The sequence below is a fragment of the Alternaria alternata genome (assembly GCF_001642055.1).
Source record: "Alternaria alternata strain SRC1lrK2f unplaced genomic scaffold CC77scaffold_22, whole genome shotgun sequence".
In the NCBI taxonomy this organism is placed as follows: domain Eukaryota; kingdom Fungi; phylum Ascomycota; class Dothideomycetes; order Pleosporales; family Pleosporaceae; genus Alternaria; species Alternaria alternata.
In genome coordinates this window covers 468,340-481,832 of record NW_017306211.1, presented here as the reverse complement: position 1 = coordinate 481,832, position 13,493 = coordinate 468,340, and the positions used below count along the sequence as shown (strand labels likewise).

General features: G+C 50.6%; 7 protein-coding genes across 7 annotated transcripts; 3 read left to right on the top strand and 4 right to left on the bottom strand.

Moving 5' to 3' along the window:
- Positions 1-688: 688 nt before the first annotated feature.
- CC77DRAFT_1034351 (aldose 1-epimerase) lies at positions 689-2,037 on the bottom strand (the record flags this gene model as incomplete). The annotated part of the gene is made up of 5 exons (XM_018526865.1): positions 689-776; positions 828-1,158; positions 1,214-1,717; positions 1,767-1,823; positions 1,872-2,037. 5 exons carry the CDS (start codon positions 2,035-2,037, stop codon positions 689-691), a joined length of 1,146 nt encoding a protein of 381 aa, XP_018381750.1.
- A 645-nt stretch (positions 2,038-2,682) lies between these two features.
- CC77DRAFT_1024213 (hypothetical protein) lies at positions 2,683-4,295 on the top strand. The gene is made up of 3 exons (XM_018525829.1): positions 2,683-2,748; positions 2,815-3,238; positions 3,288-4,295. The coding sequence occupies exons 2-3, from the start codon at positions 2,947-2,949 to the stop codon at positions 4,154-4,156; spliced, it is 1,161 nt and encodes a 386-aa protein (XP_018381749.1). The 5' UTR covers positions 2,683-2,748; positions 2,815-2,946; the 3' UTR covers positions 4,157-4,295.
- A 197-nt stretch (positions 4,296-4,492) lies between these two features.
- CC77DRAFT_1024212 (hypothetical protein) lies at positions 4,493-5,586 on the top strand. The gene is made up of 2 exons (XM_018525828.1): positions 4,493-4,636; positions 4,703-5,586. Exons 1-2 carry the CDS (start codon positions 4,532-4,534, stop codon positions 5,411-5,413), a joined length of 816 nt encoding a protein of 271 aa, XP_018381748.1. The 5' UTR covers positions 4,493-4,531; the 3' UTR covers positions 5,414-5,586.
- Positions 5,476-7,942, bottom strand: CC77DRAFT_401370 (HET-domain-containing protein). Its single transcript, XM_018531539.1, has 3 exons — positions 7,244-7,942; positions 6,795-7,187; positions 5,476-6,733 (listed from the first exon to the last, which is right to left on the bottom strand). Exons 1-3 carry the CDS (start codon positions 7,731-7,733, stop codon positions 5,538-5,540), a joined length of 2,079 nt encoding a protein of 692 aa, XP_018381747.1. The 5' UTR covers positions 7,734-7,942; the 3' UTR covers positions 5,476-5,537.
- Positions 7,943-8,152: 210 nt separating this feature from the next.
- On the bottom strand, positions 8,153-10,437 carry CC77DRAFT_944906 (hypothetical protein; the record flags this gene model as incomplete). The annotated part of the gene is made up of 4 exons (XM_018534991.1): positions 8,153-8,985; positions 9,033-10,242; positions 10,295-10,332; positions 10,383-10,437. The coding sequence occupies 4 exons, from the start codon at positions 10,435-10,437 to the stop codon at positions 8,153-8,155; spliced, it is 2,136 nt and encodes a 711-aa protein (XP_018381746.1).
- A 779-nt stretch (positions 10,438-11,216) lies between these two features.
- CC77DRAFT_401358 (hypothetical protein) lies at positions 11,217-12,586 on the top strand. The gene is made up of 3 exons (XM_018531538.1): positions 11,217-11,360; positions 11,412-11,518; positions 11,837-12,586. The coding sequence occupies exons 2-3, from the start codon at positions 11,442-11,444 to the stop codon at positions 12,540-12,542; spliced, it is 783 nt and encodes a 260-aa protein (XP_018381745.1). The 5' UTR covers positions 11,217-11,360; positions 11,412-11,441; the 3' UTR covers positions 12,543-12,586.
- CC77DRAFT_1024209 (DUF1768-domain-containing protein) lies at positions 12,480-13,415 on the bottom strand. The gene is made up of 2 exons (XM_018525827.1): positions 12,948-13,415; positions 12,480-12,881 (listed from the first exon to the last, which is right to left on the bottom strand). The coding sequence occupies exons 1-2, from the start codon at positions 13,261-13,263 to the stop codon at positions 12,631-12,633; spliced, it is 567 nt and encodes a 188-aa protein (XP_018381744.1). The 5' UTR covers positions 13,264-13,415; the 3' UTR covers positions 12,480-12,630.
- Between the last annotated feature and the right edge of the window lie 78 nt (positions 13,416-13,493).

Sequence of the window (13,493 nt, the reverse complement as noted above, 5' to 3'; positions counted from 1 at the left end):
GCGATCGACAAAAGGGGCGCATGGGCAGCGGAGCAGCGAGGTGCAAGCGGCGACGGAGCGACGTCGACAGGTGCTGGTGTTGAAGAGCGAATCCTGAATGATGTCGTTTCTTGGCAGCAGGCCAGGGCGTCGATCGCAAATGAATGTTGCGTATGAGGTAGTCGTAGGGCCGAATGGGCGGGGCGAGGGAATCAGGCTTCAAGATCAGTCTTGGGGCTTTGGGCACGTCGCTTCACCATGTATTCATTCACACAGCACTGCCAGCTGGGAGCTGTATAGGGAGGTAAGACGGCAAACAGGCTGGCGACATCTGGGCCTATATGCAGCCATGCCATGCAGCTAGGTACTGGAGCTTGTGCCGCTTAGCCCGCGCCGCCACGATACCAGTACCAGGAACCAGATCGCTATTCCCGCCCGCGCACTCCAGCCCCGACAACATTGTCGCTTCACTCTTGCATCATTTCGCCCATACCGACCAATTTCTCGCCAGCTGACTGTGCTGCCAAGGTAGACATCTTCGCAGTAGTTGGACGACACGCGAGCACCACCACCCCGCCCAAATGCGGGGCTCCAGGTATTGACAGTTGGCCGTGGGTCAACGGGTTGCATAACATTCTGCTTACTACCTCTGCTCCTACGCACCTAGCCCGCCCGTTCCTGCCCTCTCAAACTCAACTCCCATCTCATGTCAGATTGTTCCAAACTCCCACGACGACTCCCAGTGGTACTTGTCTCCAGGGCCGGATATCTGCTTGTCGAGGCGACCCCACTCCGGACTGTTCAACAATATTAGCTTGCGGCCTTGCACGACGTCATCATGTACTCACTGGTTGATGCCATCAACGTAGTCTTGGGCTTCAATAGCAATGCAGCCGTCGCGCGGGATGAACTTGTCTTGGCCTGTGACGCCCTGGGTGTTCTTGAATTCGCTCTTTCCATCGTTCCAATTGCACGTGTACAGCACTACAGCATCTTGGTTGGTCGTCAACTTAGCCTCGATGCCGCTGTATGCGCTTGACAGTGTGAGTACAGCCGCGCTCTTATTCCTGCTCTCGTTGAACGCCCAAGCGCCGTTGTAGCCGTGGCATCCGTTGCCGCAGTGGTTTTCAAACTCGGCGTTGCCTGATGCAAACCCAAGTTCATGCGGCGCCGACCAGACTAGACAAAAATCAGTACCTATTTCATATGCGGTTTGTGGGAGGAAAACGCCTACAATCGTCAATGGCTCCTGCAGGGATCTGCGCAATCTCGCCGGTAGGGAGGGCGTTCGCATCGGCGACAAGGGCTCGCTTAGCCTCTGGCATATACACAGTATGGTTCCAGACCGTGCGGTTGTCAGGTCGTTTGAAAGCATCAAGCTGGAAGTAAGTGTGCTGCGTCAGCATAAGAGGCGTTCTTGCTTCTGGAGATGTGGCATCCATGGAGATGTGCCACTTGTTCTTTGAGACCGAGTATGTGACGCTCGCATCGACGCGGCCGATCATACCAAGAGAAGAGTTCGATGCATCGCTGATTGAGAAGGTGATTGAGGAGTTGGTTACGGCGCTAACATTCCACACTCTGAAGGACCAGTTGTTTGTGCCGCTGTGGAGGGTGTTTGGACCATCATTCTTTTCAGTGTGGTAGGTAACGTTGTCGAGGGTATATTCGCCATTGCCAATGCGGTTGACGTAGCGTCCAGGAATTGCATTGTAGACGGGATGTCCAGGGTCGACGGCTGCAACATGTTAAGTAATGCTAGGTGAAGCGCGTGACGGCGGGCTTACGGTAGTAAGAGGTATTGTCGTAGCCTAGAACTATATCTAGCTCTTGACCCGTCGGATCTGTAAATGTGTCAGTAGAGGCTGTCTTGCACTTCGACTGAAATCTACCTTTGACAAAGAGGTTTGTGAGGGTAGCAGCATACGGAATGAACTGCGCTCTAATCCCTTCTGCCTCAATCGTGTACCTTCCTTGTGCATCTGGATGCGGAGACCCTGGGTGTGCAAGCGCACCTCGCGCTGCTGAAATTGCAAGAAGAGCAGGAAGATACCTCATCATGGAATAGGCTGTCGACGAGTGCTAGAGTAGGAAGGGACGACCGCGCCAGTAAATACGATACCTACGGAAATCACATCTTTATACATCACAATTCACTGCCGCCCCTCTCAAATTGCATACTACTTCATTTCTAGAAGTTCACCTTCATATAAAACCTCATGGGGTGTCATGGGTGTATCCGGGGTTAAACGGGGGCTTGGCTATATAAAGCAATCTGTTTGAAATAGTACCCCAGAACTCCTGCGGGTACTAAATGGCTTAGCCGGGCGTCTCTAGGCTCCAAGTAGGTCTTAGAGTGCATTTAGTCGTCTTAAACTAGTTCGAATCTGTATTTACTGTTCGATAGAGTGTGGAGAGCTATAGACATGGAGGCGGTTCTGCGGAACGTTACTTGCCATGTGGGGCGACGAGCCGGGTGTTGTTTCCGTGGGGTTTCTCTGACCATGCCGGCTTTCTTCCACCTGCGTCAGCGACCCTCGGGTATTCCACAGAAGCTTTGTTACCGCCCTGTTGTGAAGCATGTGTCTATTCTTCGTGGGGTTTTCTTATCATGCCATTCGTAGCCACTAAACATACTTGGTGCCATCAGGAAGAACGTGTGCAGCCTTGGTCACGGACTTTGAGCCTAAGGAGTCCGAATTTCGCGTCTACTCTGAGCAAAATCGAGAGGACTACAGCCTACTTCGCACTGCGTTGCGCAGCAGTATAGCCCAGTCGGTGAGTACGGCATTGAGAACATTTATCGAAGTAGAACATGGACAATGATGTTCATTGGCACCTGCAGCATCCTGCCGCGTGTCGGGCGGCCTAACATACCTGCTTATGTGCTTCCGGTGCTGTGAAAATCGATCTCACGTTTGCACATCACAGCCATCCCTACCATCAAAACTTTCTGATTACATCAACATGGGAGCGCTCGAGTTCATCTGCGATCGAAGGTTTCACCGCAGTTTCGTGGTTCCCGCGAACCCCGAGTCCAACACATCCAAACCCTACCATGTGTCTTACTCCGACTTTGGCGACGCCGACAGCAAAGCAATCGTCTTGTTCTGTGGAGCTCTGTTCGGTCAGCGCTTATGTTACGCACCCTTGGACCAATTAGCAAAGGCCCACCATGTCAGAATCATCCATCCGGATCGACCTGGCGTTGGTGGTAGTGAAGCTGTGGAGCCTGAGAAGCGTGTACAGACCTGGCTGGGTAAGGCTAACAGTGTCCTTCTACGAAGTTAGCTGATTCATTGTTACAGAAATGGCCCCCAAGCTTCTGGCGCATTTGAAAATCTCGCATGTTTCGATTGCTAGTCACAGTGGAGGCGACATCTACCTCATGAACTTTATTCTCGCCTACCCACATCTGTTGAATCCCAATCATCCATATGTTGCTTTCTTTGCTCCATGGGTCCATTACTCGCATTCAAAGATGACGCATCTACAAGCTACTGAGCTTCTCCCTGCTTCGTGGATAGGTAAGTTTGGCTCACTCGGTAAATTTGTCAACCAGAATATCATTCCAATGGTCGGTTTGAGTGGCGCATTCGTGAAAGGGATTTCCGCACCACTTTCTCGTTCAGATCCTACCACAGCTCCTGTTGCACTCACAGTGTCTGGGAATTTCGACTCTGGAGGGCCGGAGGATGGCCCTCGCGACGTTTTCCAGGACATCGCACTCGAAGATCCCAAGGCTGTGGATGACTTGCGAGAACACATCACCAAGTTCGTCTTCGCCGAGAATGTGGACGGTGTCTCGGCAGACACCCAGTTGTTCCTAAAGCGCTCTGTTCCATGGAGTACACCCGTTGTCGAGTGGAAAGATTTCGATGACGCTGTGCAGCTTCTTTCGAAAACAATTGCTGAAGATGATCGACTGGCAGGCAGTAACAGGGTCTGGTCTATCGACTGCTTTCATGGTGAGCACGACCAGTTGGTTGGTGACAAAGGGAGGGATTGGTTCAATGCCATCTGGACGCCGAGTCAGAGCTATCAGTATCGGCCTGTAGTCATTGAAGGCACTGAGCATGATTTCTTAATGGATCCAACTTTCGGAGCGAGCGAACAATGGCTGCAGCGGGTCAGCGAGTCCTGGCAAACTTCACAGCCCGACGCAGCAGCTCCTTAGTGCTCAATTCATATCCCTGCCTTGCGGTGTTCTTTGTAGTATCTTATCTATAACGATTCGTAGTCAGGTCAAGATACTATTCCCTCCACTATGCAAAGAGGCTCGTTTTCCTAAGTACAGAACATAAAAGTACACCCTAAGAATACATCGTCATCAGTCGTTAGTCTTCAAACTCTGCAATTTAAAAGCTATGTAAGTCCCTCTACGGTAGTGATCAAGATACAGCTTAACTAAAGTGAGCTTCTTCGTACTGCCTACCTAGGTACAGTGACTCGTGCATCCCCCGGAGATAACGCCCAAACGCCGATCTGACGTCTTCACCGAAGCGAGCCGCAGGGCTGAACACGCGAACACCATCATAGCCCCGTTCCAACCATGGCCGAAGACATGCAGATAAATCCCCAACGCGTGAAGCAACTCGCCGAAAACATCGCCAGCATAACCTCGCGCATCAACGCCGTGAGCAAAGGCGGGAAACAGGTACGACCTCCCCAAATCTCTCGAGCCTACCAAAAACCCCCAGCCAACATCTCTGACGCGCCCCAGGTCCGCCTCATAGCCGTATCTAAACTCAAACCCGCAAACGACATCCTCGCCCTCCACCAACCCTCCAATCCCACGCAAACCCATTTCGGCGAAAACTACGTCCAGGAGCTCCTCGAGAAGAGCAAGATCCTCCCCCGCTCCATACAATGGCACATGATTGGCGGTCTGCAGTCGAACAAATGCAAGCAGCTGGCTGAGCAGATACCAAATCTGTGGTGCGTGTCCAGTGTAGACAGCGAGAAGAAGGCGAATGAGCTGGAGAAGGGAAGGAAAGCTTTGATCGAAAAGGATGGGGACAAGGTAGAGGGGAAGTTGCGCGTCAAGGTGCAAGTCAATACCTCAGGTGAAGAAGCGAAATCTGGCGTTGAGCCCTCGGATACACTATCCCTTTGCCGGCACATCATAGAAAAATGTCCGCACCTCCAGCTCTCCGGTCTAATGACCATTGGTGCGATTGCGAGGAGTAAGGAGACGACTGCGGAAAACGAGAACGAGGATTTCGTCACGTTGAAAGAGACGAGGGATCAGGTTATCAAGGAGCTGGGTTGGGGAGAAGAGCAATTGGAATTGAGTATGGGCATGAGTGCGGATTTTGAGGGCGCGGTTAAGATGGGAAGTGATGAGGTCAGGGTGGGAAGTCAGATTTTTGGAGAGAGGCCGCAGAAGAAGGATGCTGTCATCAAGGAGAAGGAGGCGCAAGAAAAGAGCTAGATGGTTAAGTGCAGGGGTGTGTTGGGCAGATACCCGAACGTCTTCTTCGCGCGCATTGAAGCAGGCAGTCGATCTCTTACATTCATGATAAGTGAGTGTAGCTTTCGATTGCTTGTTTGTGTTATCAGACAATCTTGAAATCCATCTCTACTGACTCTTCTTCATACAAATCATTGAGATTCCTGAGCCGCGAACCTATGTTCTCAGCGCCTGACTCTTCCATTATACCGATACGCATGTATTTCCCTTGTACTCCTTTTATGGCTCTCAGAATCAACCAATACTGTTCCACACTAGTTTTCCTTCCACAGGAACTCAGATTGGCAACCTCGAGAATCTTCAGAGCAACGATCTGCGCTCCGTCCTCGTGATGGACGGAATCCCAACTAGGATAGCATATGAATGACTTCGGTGACGTGCAAGGTCGTGATCCTTTCAACGTAATGCTACTAGGAAGATGTTCATCAGACGTTCGGGTGTCTTGTATCTGACCGACCAAATACCTTCCTTTCAGGTAAATAACTCCATAAGATATCTCGCCCATTGGATCGTCTCCTTTGGGTCTTGTCATGGCGCCGAGGATTTTAGCGCACGTCTGAATCTTACGATCACGCTCATAAAGTGGCCATATCACTTGCCCTTGAGCTGCAGCCCACGACCAGGACGGGGCACGCCATTCCTGGGGCTTTGTCTGCGCTGCCTCCATAGCATGCCAGCAGAGACTCTGGGCCAAGGTACTCTCCCAGTGTCCGGCAAGGTATCTACCCATACTCGATGGAACCAGCTTCGCCAGTCCTTGTAAAGCCGGAAAGATATCACTGGGAAATGTGAGTGATTTCTTCGTATATATCCGTACCAAGTGTTGCCAATTTCCTTCGATCTCATCGAACGAGCAGAACCCATTCATCCTCGCTATTTGGCCCATATTGAATATGTGAGTATCCTCGTTGTGACCCTTCAAACGACATTCGCAGGTGAGAGACTCCCGACATTCCCACCAGAGCTCTTGCCTCATGAAGTGAACAATCCTATTAGACAGCATGCGTTCCTGGAAAACCCAGCCTCTCTGAAGTAGTGGTGCTTCATCGAGTGAGGATTTTATTGTAGGGAGCCGTTGATGACAATGAAGCTCATATGTCTCGTCATCGGCATTTACGAAGTTCCTTGTACGCGATACGTATTGCTCGTCAGATGTCGCGAAACAGCCTTGAGAAGGATTCGCTGCCCAAGTAGATGATAAGGTCACGGATGCATTTGCGTAGATTTGCGACATCCGGCTTCCTTCGTGACGCCAATCATCGATTGAATCCTGCATGATACCTATGTCGCAGTCAGTCAGTCAGATGAATGGCTTCAGTTTGAGTTCCCATGAAATACTAACAGAGGGAGTCAATCCATAGGTACTTGAAGCCAAGACCATGCGCGAATTGAATAGCGTCTTGGAACGTCTGGGGCAACTCCTCCCAGGGAAGATTAGTGGTGAATTGCTCTAACGTTCTGGTAGTAGTCTGTATAACAGATTGCCCACCCCAGCAATGGCTTAGACAGGCATACGAAGCATGTTCGGCACTTGAAGTATGTAATCTAGCTTTGGTATTTCCTTCGATAAGGATGATCCTGGTTGGTAGTGGCGAACCTGAATTCGGAAGACAGCGTTTATGATTCACGAGGCACTCAGAATACCAATTCCGCGCCTTCTCAATAGCAGCCAAAGAGCCTGTATGACCGGTAATTTCAGGACCGATACGCGGAAAATTCCATGGACATGGAGAGTCTGTTACGGTCAGTAAAACCTGGAAGATTGGTATCGGACCAATAGTATTGACTCACTTGTCAACTCAGGAGACACGCCTTCCGTAGGCTGACATGGTTTACTCCGGATTAAAACATCTATAAGGGTTGTACGAGGGTTACCGCCACCCCAAAGATAGCCGCCATGGTGACTCTTAAGGTAAGGAAGTCCATTCACCATAATTCCTTTTCTTTCGCCTAACTCTTTGAGTTCTTTAAGCCACCCCTTGTAGGGTTCTAGAGCCCAAGCAATGATCTCACAACCCAAACAAAATGGTTTAGAAGTACAAACGACCCTTTCCGCAGGCATACAATCTCCCTCGTAGTTTTCAGGATTGAGGCACACCGGACAGACTTGCGGACTGCAGCGAATCCTGCGAGTGAAAAAGTTGAAACCCGTCTTGGTCAATTGCTGTGAACCAAACTTGGGAACAATCGAACCTTCTGAGCCTTTGATTGACACATGATGCGAATATTGACCTGCCTCCCAGATAAACTCTGTATGTACAGGCAGCTCCTGTAATGTCATTGGTAGCTCCAAATTGGTCGTGGGTAGCTTTGACGAGCTAGTCAAGCGTTTTCGTATTCTCAGAGGGTCCAGCGATCTTACAAGGCTCGGGAGTCAGTGTCTTTCCTCCGCGCTTCGACGTTCTTCACCGATGTACAGATGTAGCTTCCCAATGCCGTAAACGGAGATGAAGAAGAGTATAGATGAGGATAGCAAGGCGTAGAATGAACACGACAGTAGAAGAGGAACGGAAGGTCAAAATTCTGGTGCCTACACATTGAAGTGCGGCTGGGGAAGGCACCACCTAGCCTGATCACGCACATGTGGGGCGCAGGTATAGTCAGTCTAAGCCACGACACCACTAAAATTCGGCTCCAATCGTACATTTCATCATTACAAAACCATGGATAATTCTAATTCCCCCCATATAGTACATACACCTAAGCAGCAGGATCTAGAAATCCCTCCAACGTCTCGTAATTCAAAGGCCTAAATAGCTCATTACTCAAATCCGCCCCGCTACTTCCCAACAAACCCTCAAAGTTCTCAAACGCCGCATCGAAGTTCAACCAGTCCGGTGACTGTTCTGCAAAACCAAAGCCGGCAGGTGGACCCGCCATAGGTGCACGATCTGCGCGCTCGCTACTTGTCGGGTGTTGACCGGGTGTCGGAGCAGATATTGGGTTGAGCAGGCTGGTCATGGGCGAGTTGGCATGAGGGTGATGCTGTTGTTGCTGGAGTCGAGGATCGATAGGTGTATCACCCATATTCTGTGACCAAGGTTGCGACTGATTTTGTGGTGGCAGTTGGCTATGTGTAGCTTGCGGTGTTGGCGGCTCGGTCTTTGGCTCTGTTTGACGGGGTTCTGCCGGGGCAGGTACAGGCGTGTTGACAGCATTGGTGTTGCGTCCTGCAGCGTTGCTGAGCACGGCTCGTCCTAGATCCGCTGTCGTGCCTGCAGACCACCATGCGTTTCGTAAGCGATCGAGGAGGCGGACGCATTGCTTGAGTTCCTCGGTAGCGCGGTTGACGTGAACCTTTAGGCGGCGAGACCGGAAGTGACGATATACTACACTAAGAGCTACACCTAGCGCGTAGGGTACGATGGGGAGGGGTGGAAGTAGCTCGGGAGATTCAGCGTTGAGAAGGTGGATCACTCGCGTTGCTGAAAGACTTTGTCGGACGTAAGAGGGTGTCGATTTGACGGGCGCGTTGATAGAGAGGGACTTGTGCGAGGCCATGCACATGGTGTGATGGAAAAGTGACAGGAGGCCTACGAGAGTTAGCAAACATCGCGAGCTACAAAATAGTATGTCTTACTCATGATCGGACCATCGAGCTTGTCTTCACCGTCTCCCACCATCTCCTCAAAGCCTAAGAAGTCGTCGCCCTCCCATCCTGTCTCCTCAGCAGCTCTACCAGGCCTGTAGTAGTCGATGACCTTGTCCAGCATCTCTGAAATCTGTAGCCATATACCAAACGGACTGGATCGCTTCTCGGGGTCTGAGGGTAGCTGTCTCAAGCTGTTGTCGCGGTCGTGCATAAGCAACGGCCTTCCGTTCATACATGCGTTAATCTTGTCCAGACTCCACAAACACCAGAAGACGTCTTCCAGATTTCCTTGGGATTCTGAGCTTTGGTTCTTCCATTGGTGTCCGAACTGGAGGCCAAACGTATGCGCATGATGTATTGCTTGCGCTAGATGCATTGAAGATTGCTCAGCGCCTTCTGGACCCTCGCAATGGAGTGATATCAGAGCAAGTACTTGAATGAGCACGACGCGGTTCTTCTCCAGCTTTGCTTCGATACCAACAATGACCGCATTGTAGAGCCTTTGAGAGAACTCGCGTGGATTGAGCGGTTGGGTGTCATTTCCCAGACACAGATGTTTGGCAGCTGTTGCATGTTTTGAGGCCACGATACAGATCGCTTGCATCAGGATCCGCGGTTCTCGGCCATAGTTATATTGCTCATAGAATAGTTCCTTGTCAACGAGTGGAAGTAGTGGGTGTACGTAGCTAAAATATATTTCAAGAAGAGCCGTTTGATTTATGCGAGAAGGCAAGATGTCAACACCAACAGCGTCCAGGTAAGTCAGGAGAGCCCTAGATATTTGATCCTCTTGGTTGGAATGTGGACCTGTTTCTACAATCCGTGAAGAGCTTGACCCCGCTTGAGTCGAGGCTGGTCTTTGATCTCGTTCTTCGATCCATTGTCCTATTGGAGGGTGGTTGGGTGACTGAGCAGTTTTTCCGCGTTCAGAGTGAACTTGCTCTCGCAAGACAGCTTCGGGATTGAGATAGCCTAGAAAGTTGGGTGGTGTTGGGGCGGTATGATCCGAGGCCGGGCTTTGCGGCGGCGGCATTGTGGATTGAGCATGGCCGTAATCTCCACGGGCACCCCTGGGATCATGAGGATGGTAGTGTCCATTTGTTGTAGGGCTTTCTGTTGATGTCGGATTGCTTCCGCCACCACTTTGGGTATTGCTTCCGGGTTCGGCCTCGTCATCGAACGTATGTGAACAACGCTTCTAGTATAGAATTAGACGACAGCCACAGGCTTGCTGCATCCTTGGAACTTACTCTCCGCTTCTTGCATGATTCGCACGCGCGGTGGACTCCTGCGACGCTGTTAGCTGCGCGTTGCGACGTGCGCACGGTCTATGCGTACTTTTGCGCTTCCGGAAAAATTCGTTATTCGCAGCGAACGTAATCATTGTAGACATCTCAGAAGGATAGCGGTATGCGCGCTTTGTCCCGACAGCGTAAAAATGCGTGTATAGTTGGTAGTCTAAGGGGCGTTTGTTGTCCTCATGACACAAGGTCGCCCGGAGCTCGAGCTGGTGTTTCCTACACGTGATGATCCGGTCGCGCCTGCCGCCTCCGCATTTGGTGGCGCGCGTAGAGCCGAGGCGATTGGCTAGCAGAGCGGAACACGACCTGCTCCCAGCTCCGGTTACTATACATGCAGCCGGAGGCTTCATCAACCTTGCTTTTGACCGTTTACATAGTGTGGAGAAGCTATCGCTAAACTACATACTGTAGGTGTTCGCTACATCTATCACGCGGGCTGGCATGGCAAAATACGATGTATACCTTCAAGGTGTGCTTTCGTCATCTGTAGTACAACACAGGGAAACGCGCCTCTCCGTCGCTCACGCCAATACGGGTTCCCATCTCACATCACCTTGTACTCCGTCTGTCCGTCACGTTCCATTCCTAATGCGGTTGCGCTTCCTGCCGTCGATAGTGTCGCTGCTTTCGACTCGCTCCGATTGATTGTACTCAACCTCGCGCTTCTCCTCACCTGGCTACAAACGTACCACGGATATCAGCTCGAGTATGTTATTCCTGCGATAGCCTCCGCTTTGGAAAGACTTATTTTGCACAAGTGTTGTTTGAGTTACGGGTGTTGAGAATGACTGGTTCCTATCCGTCTTCTTGGCATATGGATGGCGACCCAGATATGGCAGCGCGCATACATTACTGGTTCGATGCACCCTTCACGTATGTCCTTCTCGTACGCAATACTCGCGCAAAGCTTCAGATAGTAGCGCGAAAAAGTGCCCGACGACCTTCAGCAGACTAAACCACGATTCCTACTGTATGGTATTGGTCGTATGCACCAATAAGCCCACCGGAAGATGAGGTACCCCCAAAGAACTCGCGGCCATCTTGTCACTTGGACCTAAGACAATAGGGTCCGAGTACCCTCGCTACATGGAGATACATGTGGTCTCGCAGGGATGCGACGATGCATCTGTCCAAAGACCCTTCATCGCATAGGACCAGCCGGATGCTGGTATTGTAAGTGTCACGCTGTTTTTCACCTGTCAGGTTTGCTCTACCATCCAGTCTGATGATGTCGACCACAAACAATTCGAAATCTCCTGTATAAATGAATCGGCACAGAGGCTGCTAGTCCATCCAACGCATATCCAGCATGGTCGAGCCAGAAGCCGGTATCTTACGCCTTGCAACCGAGTTGCGTCAGATGATTTACGATTACATTATCAGCGCCAACTCAGACCGAACCATCAAGGTGACACTAGATGAAGACGAGAAGATTCATTTCGAGAACTGCAAATTCATTCTGAATCTTGTCTGCACTGACACCATTTTTAGACAAGAAGTGCCCTCTTACTTGTTTGAGCATTTCACCTTCATATTGACAGACACCAAATGTATCTGTCACCGTATTGTCGAAGCTTTCTCCAAAGCCCTTTCACCGAGGCATCGCGTCTGTGTACGAAAAATTGTCATACCGTTCTTCACCAACCGAACCTCTTTCGTTCGCCCGCACCTTAGCAAACATTGGAAAGAAGACCCCGACGTACTCGAAAAACTAGACCGAAGAGGCCATATTAAAGTTGCGTCGACACTGCTGAAACTGTTGCGTCAGGACCTTTCCTATGCTCTCTCACTGCTAAACTCGATGCCGGCTCTTAAGAACCTCGAACTGGGTGTCGACGTCACCGAAGTCGTCGCGTATGATGCCAACAGTAAGACTTTCATCCCGCCTAGCAGTGCTCGGTTCCCCATATTACTGGCTACATTGCGGTCGTCTGGAACATTCGCTCTCAATCACCCTTTATCTATAGCGCTGCACTCGATCAAAAGTATGGGGAAGCTTCGACAAGTTGAATTGAAGTTGAAGTGGAGCAACTTTATCTTCGATTCATACAACAGGGCTGGTCGTAGATTTCCGCGGGAATGGACGCAGACTGTTAAAGAAGAATTGGAAGGGTTGTTCGAAGACTTCTTGCGGCGTGAGCCCTGGCCTGGGTGGCCTAGTCGGAGCGGAAATAAGCAGAGCCTAATTCCCACTTAGATGGCATATGACTTAATTCTATCTCAGCTTACGTCGACAAGAATTCATTCACTGACGATATACATCCTCAAAGACCCGTTCATCAATCTTACTTCTTCCCCTCCTCCCTGAACCGCGTTCTAACATCCATCAGCGCCCTTCCCAACAGATTCTGTCCCCATCTATGCCGATTCCTCTGTGCGTCTCTCTCCGCAAACCCCACGCCCCAAATGCGATCGGAAGGGCTAGCCTCAACCAACTCACGCTCACCAGTAGCTAGCAGCATGCGCCTCAGGTTTTCTGCATCATCACTAATCGTGAACTTGTGATATGTACCCTGTGTCACAATCTCTAGTTTACCTAGTTCATATTCAGCAATCTCTTCCTTCCTTCCTTTCGTTCCAGCGGGTGAAAAGAAGCACTTACGTTCATCCCAAACCTTCCCATCAAACCCCCTAACCTGTCGTCCCAAGTCTTTGTGTTCCTTCGGATTTGTAGTCTCTAGCATCTGTTTCGCAATCTTTTCGTCACCGAAGCAACGCGCTTTTTGTACCATCATCCACATTTCTGCTTGTGCGTAGGTTTCGTTGTCGACGGTGAACTTGGACCAGTACCATTGGGAGAGGTAGCCGTGGCCATCGTTTGGTTTCCAGAAGAAGACGGGTTTGGTGGAGGGTGTGGCGGAGGTAGGAGAAGAGGCCGAAGAGGAGGAGTTGGGGTGGGGGATTGTTGTTACCGGCATGTTGGAAGGATGTGGTATCGCGATTCGGTTGGTATGCGATATTGTATGAGTTATTGTGATTGTGTTGTGATATCCTATCTTTGAGTGATTGCAACGGTAAAAGGTTTATACAAGACTCGGTGTATCATTAATGTGGTAAGTGTTTGGCGATATGACTCAACCATGCTCATACTTTCCTAGGCAACATTGATACCTCAGGCACTAGCCGTGGTTTGAAGGCACTTGCGCCC

What these genes read in the sequence shown, in the direction of transcription:
- CC77DRAFT_1024213 (XM_018525829.1), top strand. Translation starts at nt 2,947, where the DNA reads ATGGGAGCGCTCGAGTTCATCTGCGATCGAAGGTTTCACCGCAGTTTC. An exon ending in GCGTGTACAGACCTGGCTGG is followed by an intron (nt 3,239 to 3,287) that starts GTAAGGCTAACA and finishes TCATTGTTACAG; the next exon opens with AAATGGCCCCCAAGCTTCTG.
- CC77DRAFT_1024212 (XM_018525828.1), top strand. Translation starts at nt 4,532, where the DNA reads ATGGCCGAAGACATGCAGATAAATCCCCAACGCGTGAAGCAACTCGCC. An exon ending in TGAGCAAAGGCGGGAAACAG is followed by an intron (nt 4,637 to 4,702) that starts GTACGACCTCCC and finishes GACGCGCCCCAG; the next exon opens with GTCCGCCTCATAGCCGTATC.
- CC77DRAFT_401370 (XM_018531539.1), bottom strand. Translation starts at nt 7,733, where the DNA reads ATGACATTACAGGAGCTGCCTGTACATACAGAGTTTATCTGGGAGGCA. An exon ending in CGTGTCTCCTGAGTTGACAA is followed by an intron (nt 7,188 to 7,243) that starts GTGAGTCAATAC and finishes TGACCGTAACAG; the next exon opens with ACTCTCCATGTCCATGGAAT. An exon ending in CCTATGGATTGACTCCCTCT is followed by an intron (nt 6,734 to 6,794) that starts GTTAGTATTTCA and finishes ACTGCGACATAG; the next exon opens with GTATCATGCAGGATTCAATC.
- CC77DRAFT_401358 (XM_018531538.1), top strand. Translation starts at nt 11,442, where the DNA reads ATGTGGTCTCGCAGGGATGCGACGATGCATCTGTCCAAAGACCCTTCA. An exon ending in ACCAGCCGGATGCTGGTATT is followed by an intron (nt 11,519 to 11,836) that starts GTAAGTGTCACG and finishes CACCATTTTTAG; the next exon opens with ACAAGAAGTGCCCTCTTACT.
- CC77DRAFT_1024209 (XM_018525827.1), bottom strand. Translation starts at nt 13,263, where the DNA reads ATGCCGGTAACAACAATCCCCCACCCCAACTCCTCCTCTTCGGCCTCT. An exon ending in TGGGAAGGTTTGGGATGAAC is followed by an intron (nt 12,882 to 12,947) that starts GTAAGTGCTTCT and finishes AATATGAACTAG; the next exon opens with GTAAACTAGAGATTGTGACA.